General features: G+C 41.0%; 1 protein-coding gene across 4 annotated transcripts in view; it reads right to left on the bottom strand.

Moving 5' to 3' along the window:
- Nucleotides 1–19,956, bottom strand: part of LOC144592691 (focal adhesion kinase 1) — a 359,949-nt gene that overhangs the window by 261,217 nt on the left and 78,776 nt on the right. For 3 of the 4 annotated variants that reach the window (XM_078397517.1, XM_078397532.1, XM_078397533.1), the window contains one exon: nucleotides 8,304–8,330. The exons of the other annotated variant lie outside the window; for it this stretch is intronic. In XM_078397517.1, coding sequence (XP_078253643.1) covers nucleotides 8,304–8,330 — 27 coding nt within the window. The remainder of the gene's footprint in view (nucleotides 1–8,303; nucleotides 8,331–19,956) is intronic. 4 annotated transcript variants of the gene reach the window in all.

A 19,956-nucleotide genomic window follows, 5' to 3' on the forward strand; every position in this document is an offset into this window, starting at 1 on the left:
TGAGGGAGTCAGTAGGTTTGCAGTCGATGTCGGTCACTAGTCGGTCTCCTGTGATGGAGATGGTGAGATCCAGAAACGGTAGGGAGATATTGGAGATGGTCCAAGGACACTTAAGAGCAGGATGGAAATTAGTGGCGAAATGTATGAAGTCAGTGAGTTCTGCATGGGTACAAGAGTTAGCACCAATGCAGTCATCAATGTAGTGGAGGTAGAGTTCGGGGATGGGGCCAGTGTACGCCTGGAACAGGGATTGTTCGACGTACCCGACATTGAGGCAGGCATTGCTAGGGCCCATGTGAGTGCCCATAGCTACGCCTCGGGTTTGGAGGAAGTGGGAGGAGTCAAAGAAGAAGTTGTTGAGGGTAAGAACCAGCTCTGCTAGGTGGAGGAGTGTTAGTAGATGGAGATTGGCTGGTTCTACGGTCGAGGAAGAAACGGAGGGCTTCAAGACCATCCTTGTGGGGGATGGAGGTGTAGAGTGACTGGACATCCATGGTGAAGATGAGGGAGTGGGGGCCTGGAAACCGGAAGTTATTGAGGAGACGGAGAGCATGTGAGGTGTCTTGGACATAGTTGGGGAGGGATTTGACCGGGGGGATAGGATGGAGTCGAGGTAGGTGAAAATAAATTCAGTGGGACATGAACAGGCAGAAACAATGGATCTGCCAGGACAGTTCTGTTTGTGGATTTTAGGGAGAAGGTAAAATCGGGCAGTGCGGCGCTGGGGAACGATAAGGTTGGAGGCATTAGAGGGCAGAGCGCCAGAATTGGTCAGATCAATGATAGTGTTAGTGATTAAGGTCTGGTGCTCGTCGGTGGGGTCATGGTCCAAGGATAAGTAGGAGGAGGTGTCTGAAAGTTGTCGTCTAGCCTCAGTCCGGTAGAGGTCAGTGCACCAGATTACCATGGCACCTCCCTTGTCAGTGGGTTTGATGACTAAATCGGGGTTGTTGCAGAGTGAGTGGAAGGCTGTATGTTCAGGAGGGGTGGGGTTAGAGTGAGTCAGGGGAGTGGAAAATTTGAGGCGGTTGATGTCACGCCGGCAGTTGGAAATGAAAAGGTCTAGTGAGGGTAGATGGCCAGACGGTGGAGTCCAAGAGAAGGGGATCCGCTGGAGACCGGAGAAGGGGTCATCAATCAATTTCAAAGTGTGTTAGGAATAGTACGTCGCAATAATGCATATTGCAACAAGGTGAGAGTTGTAAAGAGAGGTTGGATAAGCAGGTCTTTCTCCAGGAGTTTATCAGTCACTTTAGTTTTTTGTCACGTGTACCGAGGTACAATGAAAAGCTTTTGTTGCGTGCTAACCAGTCAGCAGAAAGACAATACATGATTGCAATCGATCCATTTACAGTGTATTGATACATGATAAGGAGACTGAGTAGGGGGGCTTAAGGAGATTTAAAAAATCTTTGGGCCTAGATAAGGTGAACAGTTAGCCTTTTCTCCAGGGTAGGGGAGTCTAAAACTAGAGGGCACAGTTTAAAGTGAGAGGATGCATTTAAAAGGGATCTGATGTCCAACTTTTTCTACACAGAATGGAGTGGAAAATGAAACGAGCTGATAGGGAGTAAATTACCACACTCAAAAGACATGTTTATGAGAAAGCCTGATCAATTGAATACTGTACTGAATTAGTTAAATCAGAAGTTAATATTCTAGATTATCTAAAGATCATTTTAATAGGCTAAGGCAGAGATTATTAATTGAATAATATTTTAACAGGCAAAATAATAATCGGGGGAGGGAGTGATGGAAAAAGTGAATAACACGTTTAAAATGCAATAAAGTCATGCAATTTATACTGCTATGGATCAAAGACTTACTTATCAAAAAGACAGAGGGTAATGGGAATATGGAAAAAGCTGCAGAGGAAGTAGTTGAGGCAGGTACGATAACATCATTTAGAATTGAATTGAATAAATTTTATTAGCCATGTATACATACAAGGAATTTGCCTTGGTGCTTTGCTCGCAAGTAACACAATATACAGTAGACAATTAAAAATAAAACATTATAATTTAAACATGTGAAGAATGAAATAAAATACCAGAGCAAAAGGAGGCGACAGACTTTTGGCTGTTGAGTAGAGCTACTGCTCGTGGAAAAAAAGCTGTTTTTATATCCGGCTCTGGCGGTTTTGACAGTCACCTTCCAGAGGGATGTGCTTCAAAGAGTTTGTGGCCAGGGTGAGAGGGGTCAGAGATGATCTTACCCACTCACTTCCTGGCCCTTGCAGTGTACAGTTCGTCAATGGGGGCGAAGTTTGCAGCCAACAAGCTTCTCGGCTAATCGATTGATGCGCTGTAGCCTCCGGATGTCATGTTTGGTGGCTGAGCCAAACCAGACCATGATGGAGAAGGTGAGGACAGACTCTATGATGGCAGTATAAAACTGGACCATCATTGCCTGTGGCAGATTGTGTTTCCTCAGCTGCCGCAGGAAGTACATCCTCTGTTGGGCCTTTTTGACGGTAGAGTCAATGGTGGCCCCCCATTTAAGGTCCCTGGAGATGATGGTTGCAAGGAGCTTAAATGACTCCACAGATGTGACTGTGGTGTTGTTAATGGTGAGTGAGGGGAGGGGAGCTCTCCTAAAGTCTACAATCAATTCCACCGTCTTAAGAGCATTGAGCTCCAGGTCGTTCCGATGGCACCAGGACGCCAGCTGTGTTTCTTCCTGTCTGTAGGCATACAGACATACAGACAGGTGCAGAGATAGAAAAGTTTAAGGGATATGGGCCAAACGGTGTGACTCTGTGACTATTATCTACGACTATGAAAACTGGATGAATAACGAAGGAGAAACTGAACAGAAATACAGAGGCTACACTGCAAGATGCATACCACTGGTTGGCCGCAAAAATAGGATGGCGTATAACAGTTTGCCAAGAAGTACTTAAAAGAGCAACCACAGTTCTAGATGCAGGAAACATGTTCCCGATGTTGGGGGAGTCCAGAACCAGGGGCCACAGTTTAAGAATAAGGATTAGGCCATTTAGAACTGAGATAAGGAAAAACTTTTAAACACAGAGAGTTGTGAATTTGTGGAATTCTCTGCCTTAGAAGGCAGTGGAAGCCAATTCACTGGATACATTCTAAGAGAGTTAGATAGAGCTCTTAGGGCTAGCGGAATCAAGGGATATGGGGAGAAGGCAGGAACAGTGGTTCTGATTGTGGATGATCAGCCATAATCACATTGAATGGCAATGCTGGCTTGAAGGGACAAATGGCCTGCTCCCACACCTATTTTCTATGTATCTATGAGATACAAAGAATAAAGGTAACAAAACAGATAACTGGAGGTTCAAAAAAAAACATTATGAAAAGAAACTTGAAGAATATCCAAATAAATTCCCGTAATTATTATGAGGTAAAAGTAAGCCTCTTAAAAGTTGGGAATAAACTGTGGGAAGAACGAACAGGTTCAAGTAACATATTGAGACAAATGTGGTTGACATTTTGGGTCAATACCTTGTAGCACGGAACTGAGAGCAAAAAGGGAAGATAGCCAGTTTAGAGAAGTAAAAAGAGTTGAAGAAGTGAGAAAGAGATTTGCAGGCAAATGGTGGAACCAAATGTCAGAGGGATGATCAAAATCAAATTTTGGTACGGGGGAGGACTGGGGTGAGGAGGTGAAGGGAGGAATTGAGAGTCAAGAGAGAGAAAGCCAACTAGATGGGCTACCCAAACTGTTCCTCGATTTGGCTTCACTGGGGACAAGCAAGTCGGTGTGGGAATGGGAAGGGGACTTGAAATGACATGCAACCAGAAACTCAAGGTGGCCATCACAGACAGGTGCTCAACGAATTGGCGAGATCAAGTACAGAACTTCTTCCTCTTGCTGCATAACCTATCATAAATTTATTCAAAAGCATTAAATGAATTAAAACCATAAGAACTTTTAGCTCAGGAAACTAGCATGAATTTCTAACGTGTAATACCCCAACAAATTTTTCTTAAAAATGACTCAAGCCGTGAATGGGGAATGAGTATGATTATTATGTGTGAATTTTCAGAAAGTATCTCCTAAAGACTTGAAGGTAACTATATGCTAAGATAAAATATAGAACTAAGGGCAAATCATTGATCTAGATCAAGGATTGACTGAACAGCAAGAGACAAAAGCAGTGATGACTGCAACGTCTGCGGACTGGCAGTACATGAATGGATTTGTGCTGCAGCCTTGCTAAAGTTAATGAGATGATTGATGGGGAAGAAACCCAAATTATATCCTTGGATCAATGAAAGACAGCAGTGCAAGTCATGTAAATGACACATTAAATTACAAAGAAACATTAGATTATAATAAACAAAGCTGAATTTGAAATTGAGAAAGTGCAAGTTCAACAAACTGGAATTTAAAAAAAACTATGGCTTTCTTTACACACTTCGTCAAAAACAGAAGGCAACAAATTATGAAGGTCCAGACACACTTGGGAATCCACGAGCGCAGTTCACTAACAGGTTACTGACAGGTACAAATAATAATTAAAGCAGCAAATGGAACATTAGCCAATGTGTTCAGATCGCATACTTCATGTTGAACCTATGTAAAACCCCAGTGAGATGAAATTGAGCAGTCTGGCTTCCTTTGATCCAAGTTTTCATAACATTGGGAGAAACTGATATTGGAGATAAATACAAACCATTTTCATTGGTTGTAGAGGCATGGATAAAGAATAAATTACACATTTGAGGCAGACATTTCAATTAGTGAAGCTGCTAGGAAGTCTGAAGAAGGGTCTCGACCCGAAACGTCACCCATTCCTTCTCTCCAGAGATGCTGCCTGTCCCGCTGAGTTACTCCAGCTTTTTATGTCTATCTTCAGGAAATACATGTAAGCAGCTTGGAACTCACTTCTATAAGTAGCAGCTGGTGAATTATAAATTTAAAGCAAAATTGAAAGATGTTCTTTAGCAAAAGCTATATTGAGAAAGGAAGGTTTATACAATTTGTTGATAAATCAACTATGATCACCATGAATTATTGAAAAGGCTTGAGATGGATTTAAGAGACTACAGTTCTTAAGATATCTGACCATTTTTAATGTGGTAAGCATAATTTATGTAGGAAGAAAACAATGGGAATGTCATGTTCTTCAATATTTGAATTATTCATGGAAGAATGCAATAGACATGTCTGAAATTATACAATTTTATAAAATTTTGCTTCCCGAAACCCCACCCAAAAGTCAAGATCTTCTTCAAGGGGAAAGTGAACTCCTTATCCACTCTGGCACAAATGCAACGACAGACCTTTGGCAATGTGGTTGACTCTTAACTGCCTTCTGAAATGACCTAACAAGCCATTCAGATGCACCATAACTGCTGTAATAGAACAGGCAAAAAACTGGGGAGACCACTCAGCTTCAACTTGGCCACCATATTTAAACACAGCACACCAATTTTGTCCAACCAACCATACAAATTTCTCATAAATATTTGAATAATGGCTTCTAAATTAGAAGAGCTTCCCCATATACTTGTCAAGAAACAGCCTGACATGGTGGGTATACAAAGTATTATACCATGTAATGCGCTAGATGCCAAGATTAAAATAAATGCAGTTATCATCAGGTGCAATTATTCATCTTCACTTATAGGTCACATGAATGCATTCATCATCTTTCTCTTTCCATTTCATTTTCCAACAAAATAATTGGAATTAGAATTAAGGTTATACGTTGGCATATAACGCAACCCTGTTGATTTGGCTTGTGCCTTCTGTTCGAGTTGTTTCACCAGTAATAATGAATTGGTTTCGAATTTAATATTATTATTTTTTTTAAATTCTTTTGATAAAGTTACACAATTGATAGTATCCCACATTGTGTAATAATCCCAAAGTGCAAGACTGCGACGAGGCAAGGACTGATGCCAAGAATTGTAGTTAAAATTCTTGCTTTTGCACAAGATCTGGAAACCCTTCAACAGTAGGAATTTGTTGTCTGCTTGGTGTCTATGCCCAACTCAAATTTCTTCAGAGTACAGAAAGAGACAAACGTGGTCTGGAGTGTATATATTTTAATGCAAAGATTATCTCAGGCCTGGATTAGTGCATGGACCTATGACATTGTAGCCATTACATAAAGTAAAAAGCATATGTAACTTTTATGAATTTGAAACTAGGCAAGCCTTTAACAAATATAATAGGAAGCAGGAAGGAATTTAAACAAGGAATTAGGAGGGATAAAATGGTACATAAAATGTCCTTGGCAAGTAGGGTAAGAAATCACAAAGCATTTTATACATGTATTAAGAACATGAGGATAGCTAGGGAAAGGATAGGAAGACGGTGTTTTTTCTCCGAAACTCGTTGAGGTGGGGGCGGAGGGGAACAAAGGCGAGGCCTCTGAGGGTCTAAAGGTCTCGACCTGAAACATCACCCATTCCTTCTCTCCAGAGATGCTGCCTGTCGCTAAGTTACTCCAGCATTTTGTGTCTACCTAAGGAAAGGATAGATCTACTCATCGTGGAGGCAGAGGAAATGAGCAAGGTACTAAAAGGATACTTTCCATCGGTATTCACCAAGGGAAAGGACATAGATGATGGCAAGATCAGAGTTATGTTGATATTGCAGGGATATTTAGAAGGATGAGAGGAGATCTTATCGAAACGTATAAGATTATTAAGGGGTTGGACACGTTAGAGGCAGGAAACATGTTCCCAATGTTGGGGGAGTCCAGAACAAGGGGCCACAGTTTAAGAATAAGGGGTAGGCCATTTAGAACTGAGATGAGGAAAAACTTTTTCAGTCAGAGAGTTGTGAATCTGTGGAATTCTCTGCCTCAGAAGGCAGTGGAGGCCAATTCTCTGAATGCATTCAAGAGAGAGCTGGATAGAGCTCTTAAGGATAGCAGAGTCAGGGGGTATGGGGAGAAGGCAGGAACGGGGTACTGATTGAGAATGATCAGCCGAATGGCCTCCTCCTGCACCTATTGTCTATTGTCTATTGTCTATAATGTTGATATTAAGGAGCTAGCGTTGGGTGTCTTGAAAACAATCCCTAGATACTGAGGGAGGCAAAGGATGGAGACTACTGAGGCATTGATAAAGATTCGTATGTCCATGTTAGCCTCAAGCAAAGTCTGCAGAATCGTCAATATTATTCAAAAAACAAACTGCTGCAGAAACTCAGCGGTTCAGGGAGTATCCATGGAGGGAAATGGATAGATTACATTTTAGGTGGGGTCCCTTCTCAGACTGATGGATTAAATGAGAGTTTGCTGGTAGAAAAAGATGAAGGGAAAGGTGGAGCAAGAGTTTGCAAGTGATCCGTGGATCCTATATAAAATATCCTATATCAAATATCCTATATCAAGTTTTGATAACTCAGAGGACAGAACTCAGTATTTTCTTCAATAACTTTCTCTTTACACTTCAAATGACTGGTTTCTTGCTCTTTTTCCACATTCTCTATGCCTGATACCAACAATGCACAGAAAAGGACATGTGTGACACACAAGTTTGATAACAGAATATCCATGCACAATTCCATTCACATTTGTTAATACATAGTTTAAGGCTGTGAAAATTTAAACCACTCTGCACAATATAAAATAAATGTTGGTTCCAACAAGTGCTACTTTTTTACTTGAAAGACTTAAACTAATAAATATTCAATTTAGCACTAGACCTTTATTTATCCTTATGACAATCTCAATTCATCACCATGTATAGTTACCAGGTTTGCAATACTTTCATCTGAATGCCTTTTAATGCATGCAAAATGCCCTCACGGTGCTTTGCAGAATCATTAACGACTAATATTTGACGGAGCCACAAAGATGTCCAAGCAGATGGCCAAAGCTTTGTTGAATGATGTCAGTTTAACATGTAACTTAAAGGGGAACTTTTTTTTTTGATGGGGGGGGGGGGGGGGCAGTGAGTTTTTTGGAAAAAATTACAAGGCTGAAGGCACTTGAAGGTCGGTAATTAAATCTTGATGACATGCAAGAGGACAAACTTAGATAGACATTAATGTCAGAGGATTGTAGAGCTGCAAGAGATGACAGTGATTAGAAGTGTGAGGCCAGGGAGGGATATTAAAAATGTGAGAATAATTTAAAACCACTTAACCTAGAATTATTTTGGATTAGATAATATGGGAGTGATGGTTGAATAAAAGAGGGCGTGCTAGGATTTCAAAGCTTTGGATAACCCTGAGGAAAGAGAATCATGGCCAGAAAAACACGTCAAAATCCAACAAATCAAATTCTGCAAACTAATTAATAGGTTTTATCGAACTCCCAATCACCTAATTTAAAACTTGTATCTGTAGATTAAGTAATATACACTCACCTGTCAAGTGATATTCATCGGAAACGTCTGTAAAAGAGCAAACAGAAAAATATGTAACTTGTACAATTATTTTGCAACTTTGTAGGGAATCATTGTAGCACACAAAACAGGATTTGTACAACTATGAATTTACATACTAAAACTCGTTTGTTTGTTTGTTCCTGAACTACAGCCAAAGCGGTACACGATAGCGCGACAACTTTATACCCACCTTACTCACCGTCATCCTTTTGGTGCTAATGGAAGTTTAATTGAAATCGGTGTTATATTTTTTAAGTTATTCACATTTTAAAGTTTAAATCTATCTCCGAGGGGGGGAGGGTGGGAGGGTGTTGGAGGGAGGATAAGGGGAGTTGAGGGGGGTGGAGTGGGGGGGAGGGAGGAGGGGCGGAGAAGAGGGTGCTGCACCAATGCAGGAGAGATTTGGGCCCAACGGGTCCACTTGGTCTAGTAAAGAATTAAAAGGTTAGCGCAGAAACCTGCTCAGAATCATCACCTATCTTACTCGCATTCATGTGTACCAGATGTGGAGGGCTCATCTCACTAGCCCTCCACAATCATGAACAATGGAGTGGAATCTATATACCTCTTACCCCAGAATCACCCGAAAGATTGGAACACAGCTTCAACTTCTATCAAAGCCATCATGGATTTTATGAAGTGCATCTCCAACAATGACTTGGACGTAAACGTAACATTAAAAATAAAGAGAAACATTAAATAAAATAAATGTAAACTTCCCTTCACATCTCAATCCACAGGCCAAGAATCACCATTAAAATTGATGGGGTCTCAGCAAGCAAGACTGACCCGGCGAGGAATCAGAATTGCAATTCTCCCAGACAGGATTGCAATTACACAAATCAGCAGGGAAATAGGCCACCTGGCCCAACTTGTCCATGCCGACTAAGATGCCCAAACCATGCTGGTCTCATATCCCTCGAAACCTTTCCTATCCATGTACCAATCCAAAGATCTTTTAAATGTTGTTATTGTACCTGCCGCAGGCACCTCATCAGGAAGTAGGTTCCATATATCCACCATCCTTTGTGTGAAAAAATTGCCCCTCAACAGTTCCTACTAAATCTTTCCCCTTCACCTTTTAAGGGCATTTACCTAAAAAACAATGCATACATCTATCCAGCACTTTGCACATCCTCACTCCAAAATATTTCATCACGAGAGGTACCTTTGAAATGAAAGTACTGAGTTATGAAGCAAAACTCTCCAGACGATGCATTAAAGAAAGATTATCTTTTCATAGCATCAACAGGAAAAGTATTTCCCAGGATATCGTTCTGGTTCTTCCCCGTTTCATCCCTTGGGATCTTTTTGCAAAATAGTAGGTGGTTCCAAAAGAAAGAATATACTGTACATAATTAGGGTTGTAAAGCACAAAAATTGGCTCTTTAGCCTAACACGTCCATGCCAAGTACATTGACTATCTACATTGGTCACATTTCCCTGCATTACGACTGTATCCCTCTACTATTTTCAGAGTAGAAGAGTAATTATCCCAAAGTAGACACAGTGCTGGAGTACTCAGCGGGACAGGCAGCATCTCTGGAGAGAAGGAAAGGGCGACGTTTCGGGTCGAGACCCTTCTTCAGACTGTTTGAAGATGAAGTAGTTATCCCAAGCTCTTTGCTCATCTTTTCATTCTTATTTAACGAACTGTTCACAGCATTTGTTTGAAATATGAATTGAAAGTAGAAAATGCCCCAAATACTCTGCAAGTCAAATTTAAACTCATCCAAAACCAGTCATCATACCAATTGCACTTGTTTATTAAAGCAGTGAAGTTGTCATGAAGCCTTATATCAGGCTTCTGAATTGACTTTCCATTAGCTAGGGATGAACATTGTACTTTGAGGAACTGATGCGCTACAATGCTGACAACCATATTCTACACTCTTTGTACACCACATGCCTTACAGAGCAAAAATTGCATCTAGTACATAAACTTAAAGTTTTATGTTACATGTCCCCTGGGCAGGAACATTCTCTGGGAGTCTTGGCAGTATGATATGTAATTTTTTTTATGTCCAATATTTCAGATATGTTCAATATATCCTATGTTTAAAAAAATACTTAATCTCATTTATTGGTTATTTATACATTATTATGGTTTATATTAAAGCTCTAAAGAACTACTAGTTCTATAAATAACAGTCCGATGGTCTAGATCTGAAATGTTGTCTGTCCATTCCCTGCAGAGAAGCTGCGCAACCTGCCAAGTTCCTCCAGAACTGTGCTTTTTGCTCAAGATTTCAGCATTCACAGTTCCTTGTATCTTTACATACAAGTGTGTTAAATATCTTGTGAAGGAAGGAACTGCAGATGCAGATGCTAAGATGGACACAAAAACCTGGAGTAACTCAACAGGTCAGACAGCATATCTGGAGAAAAGGAATAGGTGACATTTTGGGTCGAGACCCATCTTCAGACCTGGCTGAAGCAGGGTCTCAAACAGAAACCTCAACTATTCCTTTTCTCCGGGGATGCTGCCTGACCCTAAGTTACTCCAACTTTTTGTGTCTATCTTGTGTTACGTATCTTAATCTTTCGCTCTTTCTTCTAACAATTCGGCAGCCTCCTGAAATTCGATGCGCGGTCTAAAAAGTGGCTAAGTAGGCACTTTTCTCTGACAATATACTCAACATACCAATTGACAAATTTATGCTGCATTTCTCCAGCTACAAATCTTGAAAACTGTTTCAGATTATCTTCATTTTATATCATTGTACTTGTTTGCAGCTCAACTGTGCAGATCCCTTGCTCATGACTGCAAATTGAATCCATTTTGATTGTCATTGGCAACTATTCTTTCCAGGTTTCATTATATTGCGTACAATTGCAGACTTTGGCAAATGAGTGATGGTGGGTGGATGATTTGAAAGTGAAGACCACGGATATTGTTAGTGAGGTGATGCGTGGGAAGCAAAGTAATAAATTGGATGTTGAAATAGTAGCCAGCTGGAGAAGATTAATTAATACATCACAATCACCAGCAGCATCCCAGGTGGGCCATTTAAAGCAAGCCTCAAAAAGAGTTTTGATCTACTGCAAATCTTATGTATAATTAGGTATTTTTCATGTACTCATGTACAATGTTTCTCTTCTGACATCATTTAGCACATCCAGTCAACATGCTTCAATGCATTAAATGTTAATGACAATCTTGGCCCATGGCTTTGGCCCTTCAAGCCCAAAGTTTGGACACCCTGAAAGAAACATCAAAGACTTTGGAAAATATTTCATGGATCTCATAAAATATGCATTAAAATCCATGTGGCACAATTTAGACTATTTTCTAACATCCTGTTTCCACCCACGAGAATGGAGTACAAATATTTATACAAGGACCCCAATGCAGTGCTTAAGGAACACTTTACTGCTGCATGTGCCATCTTCCACCTGATGCATTCAATTTAGGCTTCTTCTGCATTCTCACGGCACATAAAATATTCCAAGGCAATGTGACAGCTATTGCATTAGTACTGGTATGGTGGCTAATATTTATTTCTCAATAATAATTAAAAATAAGATTAGCTAGTTATTAATTGACACTCTGCCGGAATCATTGTTTTTCTAATTAATTATCTTCCCAGTTTCATATTCTTATCTTGTTCTCTTGATTTTCATCTTGTTCATTCACTTTGCTCATGCCGCACATATTATAAATAATTATTTTGCTGCGAATCCCATTATTCATTCATGCTCACACTGTCCTCCGGCCTCTTGTAATTCTGCACATATGATAAATACTAGTTTAATCATTCAGGATCGTTCTTTCATTCGCGTTGTTCCCTTCATAAATATTCCAGTCTATTCCTGTCAAACAAATCACCCATAACAATTACATCTCTTCCTGTGCTAAGCTCCTTTTATTTCACAATCAAGTTCTTGTCCAACCTCTCTTCCGACAAAAGCAAATCCAGGCCCAACTCCAATTGGCATTTTCCTGTCTGGTTATGTTTCTCTCTGAATTCTTCAGTATCTGCAACTAACTGAAAATATGTTAAAAGAAAATATTTGACATTAACATATTGTAATGGAGCCATAACTTTCTCTTTTCAGAAAAAGCACATGCCCTGGAATTTTCATTCAATTAGTACAGATTTTTAATTACAATCCCACTGAAATCAGCATAATTAGCTCACAACACTGGAATTCTACTTGCAATAATTTTGCACTAACTTTACAAAAAGCAATTAAAGTGAAGCCTATACATTCTTATGCAGACTCTGCCATATTAGGGTAGGTGATGTTTAACAAGGCAGGTAGATGGGTAATTTGAAGCAATCCTTCCATTCATTATCCTTGGCTCCTGTAAACTAATGAGAAAATTTGAGACACCCATTGTCCTCCTAAATGTTCCTTCTTTACGGTGTGCTAATATAAGCTAAAGTTCCACAGGCTGGTGGTGATGGTACCTTTAAATTCCCACTCCTACCCCAACCCAGGACAGTCAAAATATCCTTGAATTTATTCTTCTATCAGCTCATCTTGGGATTCTCATGCCAGGCACATAGATGGCAAGGACCACCCTTTAGACCTACGCGTACAATCACAGCCTTAATGATGGGGATGCTGGCCTGAGAAAGGATACTGACATGGTTCCTTTTTCCTTACCATGGATTTGAAAGATTTTACAAGGACTTCATTGGTGATACCTCTATATGCTTTGAGTTACCTGCTGTAGGTAGTCCATATCTCAGAAATGCACAAGATGGTGGGGATCAGAAGGATTCTGTTCCAGGGTTGTAAAGTCTTAATCTTCAATGGTCATTTCATCAGCCAGCCAAAGTGGTGCTTTGAAAGTGAAGATGGATTTTATCAGAAACTGCCCCACTTAAGATATGAGCAAATGGTCCATTGTTTTTCCAAGGTCTTGTCATGCCTTTTTATTATTGGGGGGGGGGGGGGTGATGTACAGTCACGGTAGGGCAGTAAAGGAGTTCTATTCAGTGAACTGCAGCGTAAACTTCTGTCTCCAATTGTGGGTTTTATCAAGCTCTATCTGCAATTGGATTTGGGGGTGGAGGGAGGACCTTGTTAAAAGGAATAGGAGTGAACTGTTTGTATTATGACTGTGAAATAGCTCCACTCCAGCAGGAAGTTTGTTGTCGATGAAACATTTTATTAATGTAAAGAGGATCAAGGGATACTTTGGCAATGACACAACCTTTGCTTGACAATCGTCTTCATTGAGATTGGTTCCATGAAAACCTACCACAGCTAACATGCCTTCATATGCAAATGGAAACTATTTTCTGAGAACAACCAAACTAAAAACATACTTCATTGTTCCTCTTGACTGAGTAAAGCCTGAAACAGCTAGGCATCATGATTGTTTCCTGCCCTGCATTTCTGCTGGAACTGACGCACAGTGCTGATCATGTCCATTGTGTCTCCATAGTACATAATACACACTGCGATTCAGCGAGCAACTCTTCAGCCAATAGAAGGTGCATGATGAAAGGCCTGCATTGATCTCCTCTGATGCAGACATCAGTGAGAATCTTCTGCAATCAAAATTTTCTCCTTTGTTTTAAGACTGTCACCATTATAGCACTAATGTCCCCAGCATGCCCTCCTTTACTCAAATGTGGAAAATAAGGCTGTGAATCTTTTACTGTAGTTGCTCCTCCCAGATTTCACAATTGATATTGTTTCCCCAAGGCATTGTTACTTTTCAATTGACAAGAAGAAGGCCTTCACTTCTTGTTGGACTGGGATAGTGCACTGACCCTGGATTGAATTGTTTGTTGCAATATAAAATCAAGGTACTTACGTGAAGGACAGTGTCACAGTATAAAGTTCTTGGAAATGCTCCCCTCTGTGACAAGCTCTCCTTAGATCTTTGGACTTGAGAGGGCTCTTGAATATTTGAGCCTTAGATGGCTTTGATAGCACTAAAGAATCTCTAACTGATCTTGTTATCAGACTATCTTTGTATCAACTGCACATTTTGACCCACCTTCTGTTCTTTCAATAACAGAACCTATTTTGGCGCTTCAGGTATCTGATGACTTGATTCTTTTAACCGGAGGTGTGGTCGAGTTAATGCACCTAAATCTTTTGGTCATTCTCAACAAAACAACCCGAGGGCCTTCTGGTGAAGAATCTAAGAATTTCTTCGCCAGTGGCAAATTTCAGGACAGTCCACACATTGTGGACACACTGTGCTTTCTGCTGGTTGGTAGCAGTCAGCCGTCTAAAGTGAGCTATCCTTGTAGGATCCTTAAACTATTCATTGTCCTCAATGTGAACCTTCAACTTTGGAATATTCCACTAAGTGCTGCAAACATTTAAGGTGGTACTTCAGCATACAATGAAAGTGATAATTCAACTGTGCTTTGAATGACTAAGTTAATTGTAATAAAGTGCTTAAGTACACGCTAAGATACAACGCATCATTTTATTGAAGCACTTACATCATAGGACCTGCAGTACATTACAGCTCCGAGCTGCTACTCCACTGCCTGACGTAGGCGAGTTCTTAATATTATAAAGCACGTACTAGGTGGGACTACTACTAACAAGCACTACGATTGGCCAGCATGCAATAGCCCATCGACATTAATGTTCGAGAGAAAGGATTAACAGTTGGACTTTTTAAAAAAAAGTAATATTTTGCAATTTAGAGGATTACTCGTGTACTCTGGAATGATGCCATTTTAAAACTCAGAATTTTGAGCTAAATCCTTTTTCATCATTATATTCTGTTAACCAATTAATTTTGAGTGCTGGCCAACTGCACTGATTCATCACAGATTTTGCATTTGGCAATAAGCAAAAACTTTGATGGCAAATTAGCATCAATAGCATGCTGAGAACACAGGTTCCAAAGGAACTGCTGCAGGATGGCTAAAATGCATTTCATGTGGGACGTACAACAGCCAAGAAAATATTTGAGCCAGCTGCCTGATGCAGATTCCAATACAAGTTCCAGAAGTAAAAAGATAGATTCATTATTTTATTAATCACTGTGTGGCATCAAAACACAAAGTGATGGAGCAATTCAGCAGGTCAGGCAGCATTTATGGAAGGAATGGATCGGCGTTTTTTTAAGTCAGGTCCCTGCAGACTGATTTAGTAGAAGGGAGAACGCTGGAAAAGAGATGGGGGCAGGACCACACATGGCAAGTGATAGATGGATACAAGTGAGACGAGTTTTGATTGACAGGGCCATACTTATCAAAGGAGACAAAAGGGTGTCAGATAACCATTTTAACTCCCCTTCCTTTGTATATTAATGATTTGGACGAGGGGATTGACGGCTTTGTGGCCAAGTTTGCGGATGATACAAAAATAGGTGGAAGGGCAGGTAGTGCAGAGGAAGCAGGGACTCTGCAGAAGGACTTGGACAGGTTGGGAGAGTGGGCAGAGACGTGGCAGATGGAATATGGTGTAGCAAAGTGTAGAATCATGCATTTTGACAGGAGGAATAAAGGCGTAGACTATTTTCGAAATGGGGAAATAATCCAGAAATCAGAGGTGCAAAGGGACTTGGGAATGCTGGTGCAGGATTCCCAAAAAGTTAATCTGCAAGTCGAATCGGTGGTACAGAAAGCAAAAACAGGGATGTAATACTGAAGCTCTACAAGGTGCTGGGAAGGCCACATTTGGCATATTGTGAGCAATTATGGGCACCATATCCGAGGAAGGATGTGCTGGCTCTGGAGAAGGTCCCGAGGAGGTTTACAAGAATGATCCCAGGAATTAGTAGGTTAAACTATGATGTGACTTTGTTGGCACTAGGCCTATCCACGCTGGAGTTTAGAAGAATGAGGGGGACCTCATTGAAACATACAGAATAGTGAAAGGCTTGGGTAGAGTGGATGTGGAAAGGATGTTTCCACTAGTGGGAGAGTCTAGGACTAGGTCATTGCCTCAGAATTAAAGGACGTTCTTTTAGGAAGGAGATGAGGAGAAATTTCTTTCGTCAGAGGGTGGTGAATCTGTGGAATTACTTGCCACAGAATGCTGTGGAGACCAAGGCAGTGGATATTTTTAAGGCAGAGATAAATAAATTCTTGATTAGTACACGTGTCAGCGGTTATGGGGAGAAGGCAGGAGACTGGGGTTAGGAGGGAGAGACAGATCAGCCATGATTGAATGGCAGAGTAGACTTGATGGGCCGGAGTTAGGCCACACGCAAACTGGAAAAATTGCACCATTGCACCCAAAAATGTTGTCTATTTACTCCCTCCACAGATTCTGTCTGACGCATTCAATTTTTCAAGCACTGAAGCATGTGTCTACTTTGTAGCATCAGCTGAATTTAATCTTTCAATAATGGATAGCTGAGATACTCTTCAGATATTGGGGTAAATAACTCTGGACTGCATGCCCTGCCAATAATTTAACAGACTTGCTTCGTCTTAAAAATGAAAGTAATTTTTACTAACATCCCAAGATTATTTCATATTGTTGAAGCAAATGTTGAAGCAAATGAAGAAAAAAATGAATGATTAAATACTAAAGAAAGAAAAACATCCAGGATTGTAAAGGAGTTCAGAGTGAAAGTTCCAAGTTAAACACAAAAATGGGTATTGAACTCAAGATGAGTGGGCAGCAGAATAAATAAAATGGAGACGAACAAAAAATATTTTTCATTGATTCATCGTTAAATATCATCAGGCACTTTGCAGCTGTTAAGAAACACAATAGAAATTTTAGTTGGAGAAAAAGACAAAACTTGGATTGCCAACCCCCAACAGTGCAGAATAATAGCATCATTAGACTCTAGGCCTGCAGAAGTTTAAACAATGCTGAAATCATCATGGGGTTTGAATGGGCGAGTTTCCCCATGTTATTGTAAAGTGGGAGGGGTCGGGGAAGAAAGATTTAAGCTTGTGGGTCGGAATAGATTGAAAAATTGGCCAGTATAATTTTTCAACTGTAAGACAGATGTGTTAAAAAGTTGCAAAATGTGAAGCCAGAGGGGAGAAATAGGCGCAAGTCCAGACTTGCAGGGTAGGGGAGGTGAAGGTGGAGAAAGGGCAGGGGGGAATGTTCAAGGATAAAAAACAATTTTTTTATCGAACGGCAAGATGTGAGGCAATGAAATTGGCAAGCTTAAATAATACAAAGGGGAAAATGAGGGGATCAGGCCTGAATAATGACTGGAGGTGAAATTGGACAATAATTGTTGCCAAAATGGGCTAGGTCAACAGTTTGTAGCCAAATAGGACAGAGCTTTTCTCATTTGTAGATCACAAGAAATTATGATTCCAGAAATATACTCCTACTAGCTCCCCCCCCCCCCCCCCCCCTCCTCCCACAGACATGCGCCTATTTCTCCCCTCTGGCTTCACATTTTGCAACTCTTTAACCCATCTGTCTTACACCTTCTGCTTTAACCTCTGGCCTTTGTTCCAAACATCTGCCTATCAACCCCCTTCCCCAAACATCACCCATCTACGTTGCTCAGCGATACTGCCTTATCCATTTTGTGTCCTTTTATGACTGTTATGGTTTTAATAAAATTAGAGGGGAAAAAACAAAATGTCACCCGACTATTGCAGTTTAAAGTATTTATCACTGCACTCTCAAAGCAGGCATATGCTTCTTATTCTTGCTGCATGATGCAATTAACTTTTTCATTTAACATTATCGAAGCAGTGAAACATTTTTCACTCAGAGGGTTGCAGGTATATGGAACAAGCTTCCAGAGGAAGTAGTTGAGGCAGGTACTATCACAATGTTTGAAACACATTCGGACAGGTACATGGATAGGATAGGTTTGGAAGGAAATGGGTCAAACAAAGGCAGGGGGGAACTAGTCGAGATGGGTCGGCCACGGCAAGTTGGGCCGAAGGTTCTGTTTCCACGCTATTTGACGATACAAGGTACCATCACATTTAAAAGACAATTTACAAAGAACTGAGAGAGCTAGACAGCATTTCTCTACTGTGAATTCCCTCTAAGGAAGTGGAGGCTTTGGTGTGGTTTCTTGGTCGTGGCTTCAATATGGTGGTCGAGAAGTTGTTGGTGTTATTGACTCACCTGTGGTGGACCTGTTGTGGCGGTAGGCAAACTGCAGTGGGTCGAGGTCGCTGAGTAGACTGGATTTAATGCGTTCCATAACTAGCCTCTCAAACCATTTCATGATAGTGGATGTCAAGGCCACTGGCCGATTATCAATTTAGCATGAGGTCTTGCTTTTCTTAGGCACTGGGATGATAATGGTCGTCTTGAATCAGGTGGATACCTCAGAACGGAGTTGGGAAGAGAGTAAAGATGTCCGTGAGCTGGTCCGCGCAGCTACTAAGGACACGGCCAGGAATTCCGTCTTGGCCAGTTGCTTTTTGCAGCTTTACCCTCAAGAAAGCCGATCTAACCTCAACAACAGTCACCCTGGGGGAGAGGCACACTGGAGTCAGAAGGGCCAGGTGTCACAGCCCTTTTGACCTTTTTCTCAAAGCGAACATAGAAAGCATTCAGTTCATTGGATTGGGTCACACTATCACCAATGATGTTGCCTGACCTTGCTTTGCAGCCAGTTATCTTATTCAGACCATGACACATTCTCTGTGTGTCCGAGTGATTATACTGGGACACAAGTTTGTCCCGATATTGTCCGGGTTGGCTTCATAAGGGCCTGTCCCCCTAGGCGATTTTTTTGGTGACTGCCGGCGACTGTCAAAGTCGTAGCAGATCGCCAACATTTTCTTTTACCCTATGACAATGCTGAGTCAGGTCGAGATTACACCGTCTTCGGAAACATCACAAAATTCCCATGCTGTCAATGCTTCTCCGGTGTCCTAATTTTCGCCGAAATCACGGACAAGTCAGTAAGTACTTGAGAGTTTAGAACTATAACATCTTGTATGGGTTACTTAAAAACCAAGCTTCACTGTAACAAGGCATAAACTGGATTTACTTCCAGTTTACTAATAGCTGTATTTTTAAATTTTTTTTTTAACGTGGTTAAGTGGATTTTTGTGAAAAGTGTGTGGGCATTCTTTGAAAATGTACGGGAGATGCATATCTGGTTTCTGGGTTGCATATCTGGGTTGGGAGCCCACTTTAAATGTAATGCCTGATGGCCATAAACATTGCGAAAATTCCCACACTTACCTGACCATCAAACTGTCGCCTCCATTCTACCTGTCAAATGTCCTAACGGTAAATAAATTGGTTAAACACAAGCATTTTATGGTATTTTGAAATGACTTTACTTATTTTAATATTATGTGCTAAATGCATCTAACACCTGGCACCTGGCCCTTCTGACTCATGCATGGGCGGCACGGTGGCGCAGCGGTAGAGTTGCTGCCTTATAGCGAATGCAGCGCTGGAGACACAGGTTCGATCCTGACTACGGGTGCTGTGTATGGAGTTTGTACGTTGTCCCAGTGACCTGCGTGGGTTTTCTCCGAGATCTTAGGTTTCCTCCCACACTCCAAAGACGTACAGGTATGTCGGTTAATTGGCTGGGCAAATGTAAAAATTGTCCCTAGTGTTAGAGTGTTAGAGTGCGGGGATCGCTGGGCGGCGCAGACCCGGTGGGCTGGATCTCTAAATCTAAGATCTAAATCTAAAAAATCTAAATCTAAGAGCACCTAGCAAACCTGGGGACAGCAAGCGACAGCGCCCGCAATAAGCAACGATACCTGGCAACAAGCCAGCTGTCACTGAG

The sequence above is a fragment of the Rhinoraja longicauda genome, chromosome 4 (assembly GCF_053455715.1).
Source record: "Rhinoraja longicauda isolate Sanriku21f chromosome 4, sRhiLon1.1, whole genome shotgun sequence".
Classification (NCBI taxonomy): domain Eukaryota; kingdom Metazoa; phylum Chordata; class Chondrichthyes; order Rajiformes; family Arhynchobatidae; genus Rhinoraja; species Rhinoraja longicauda.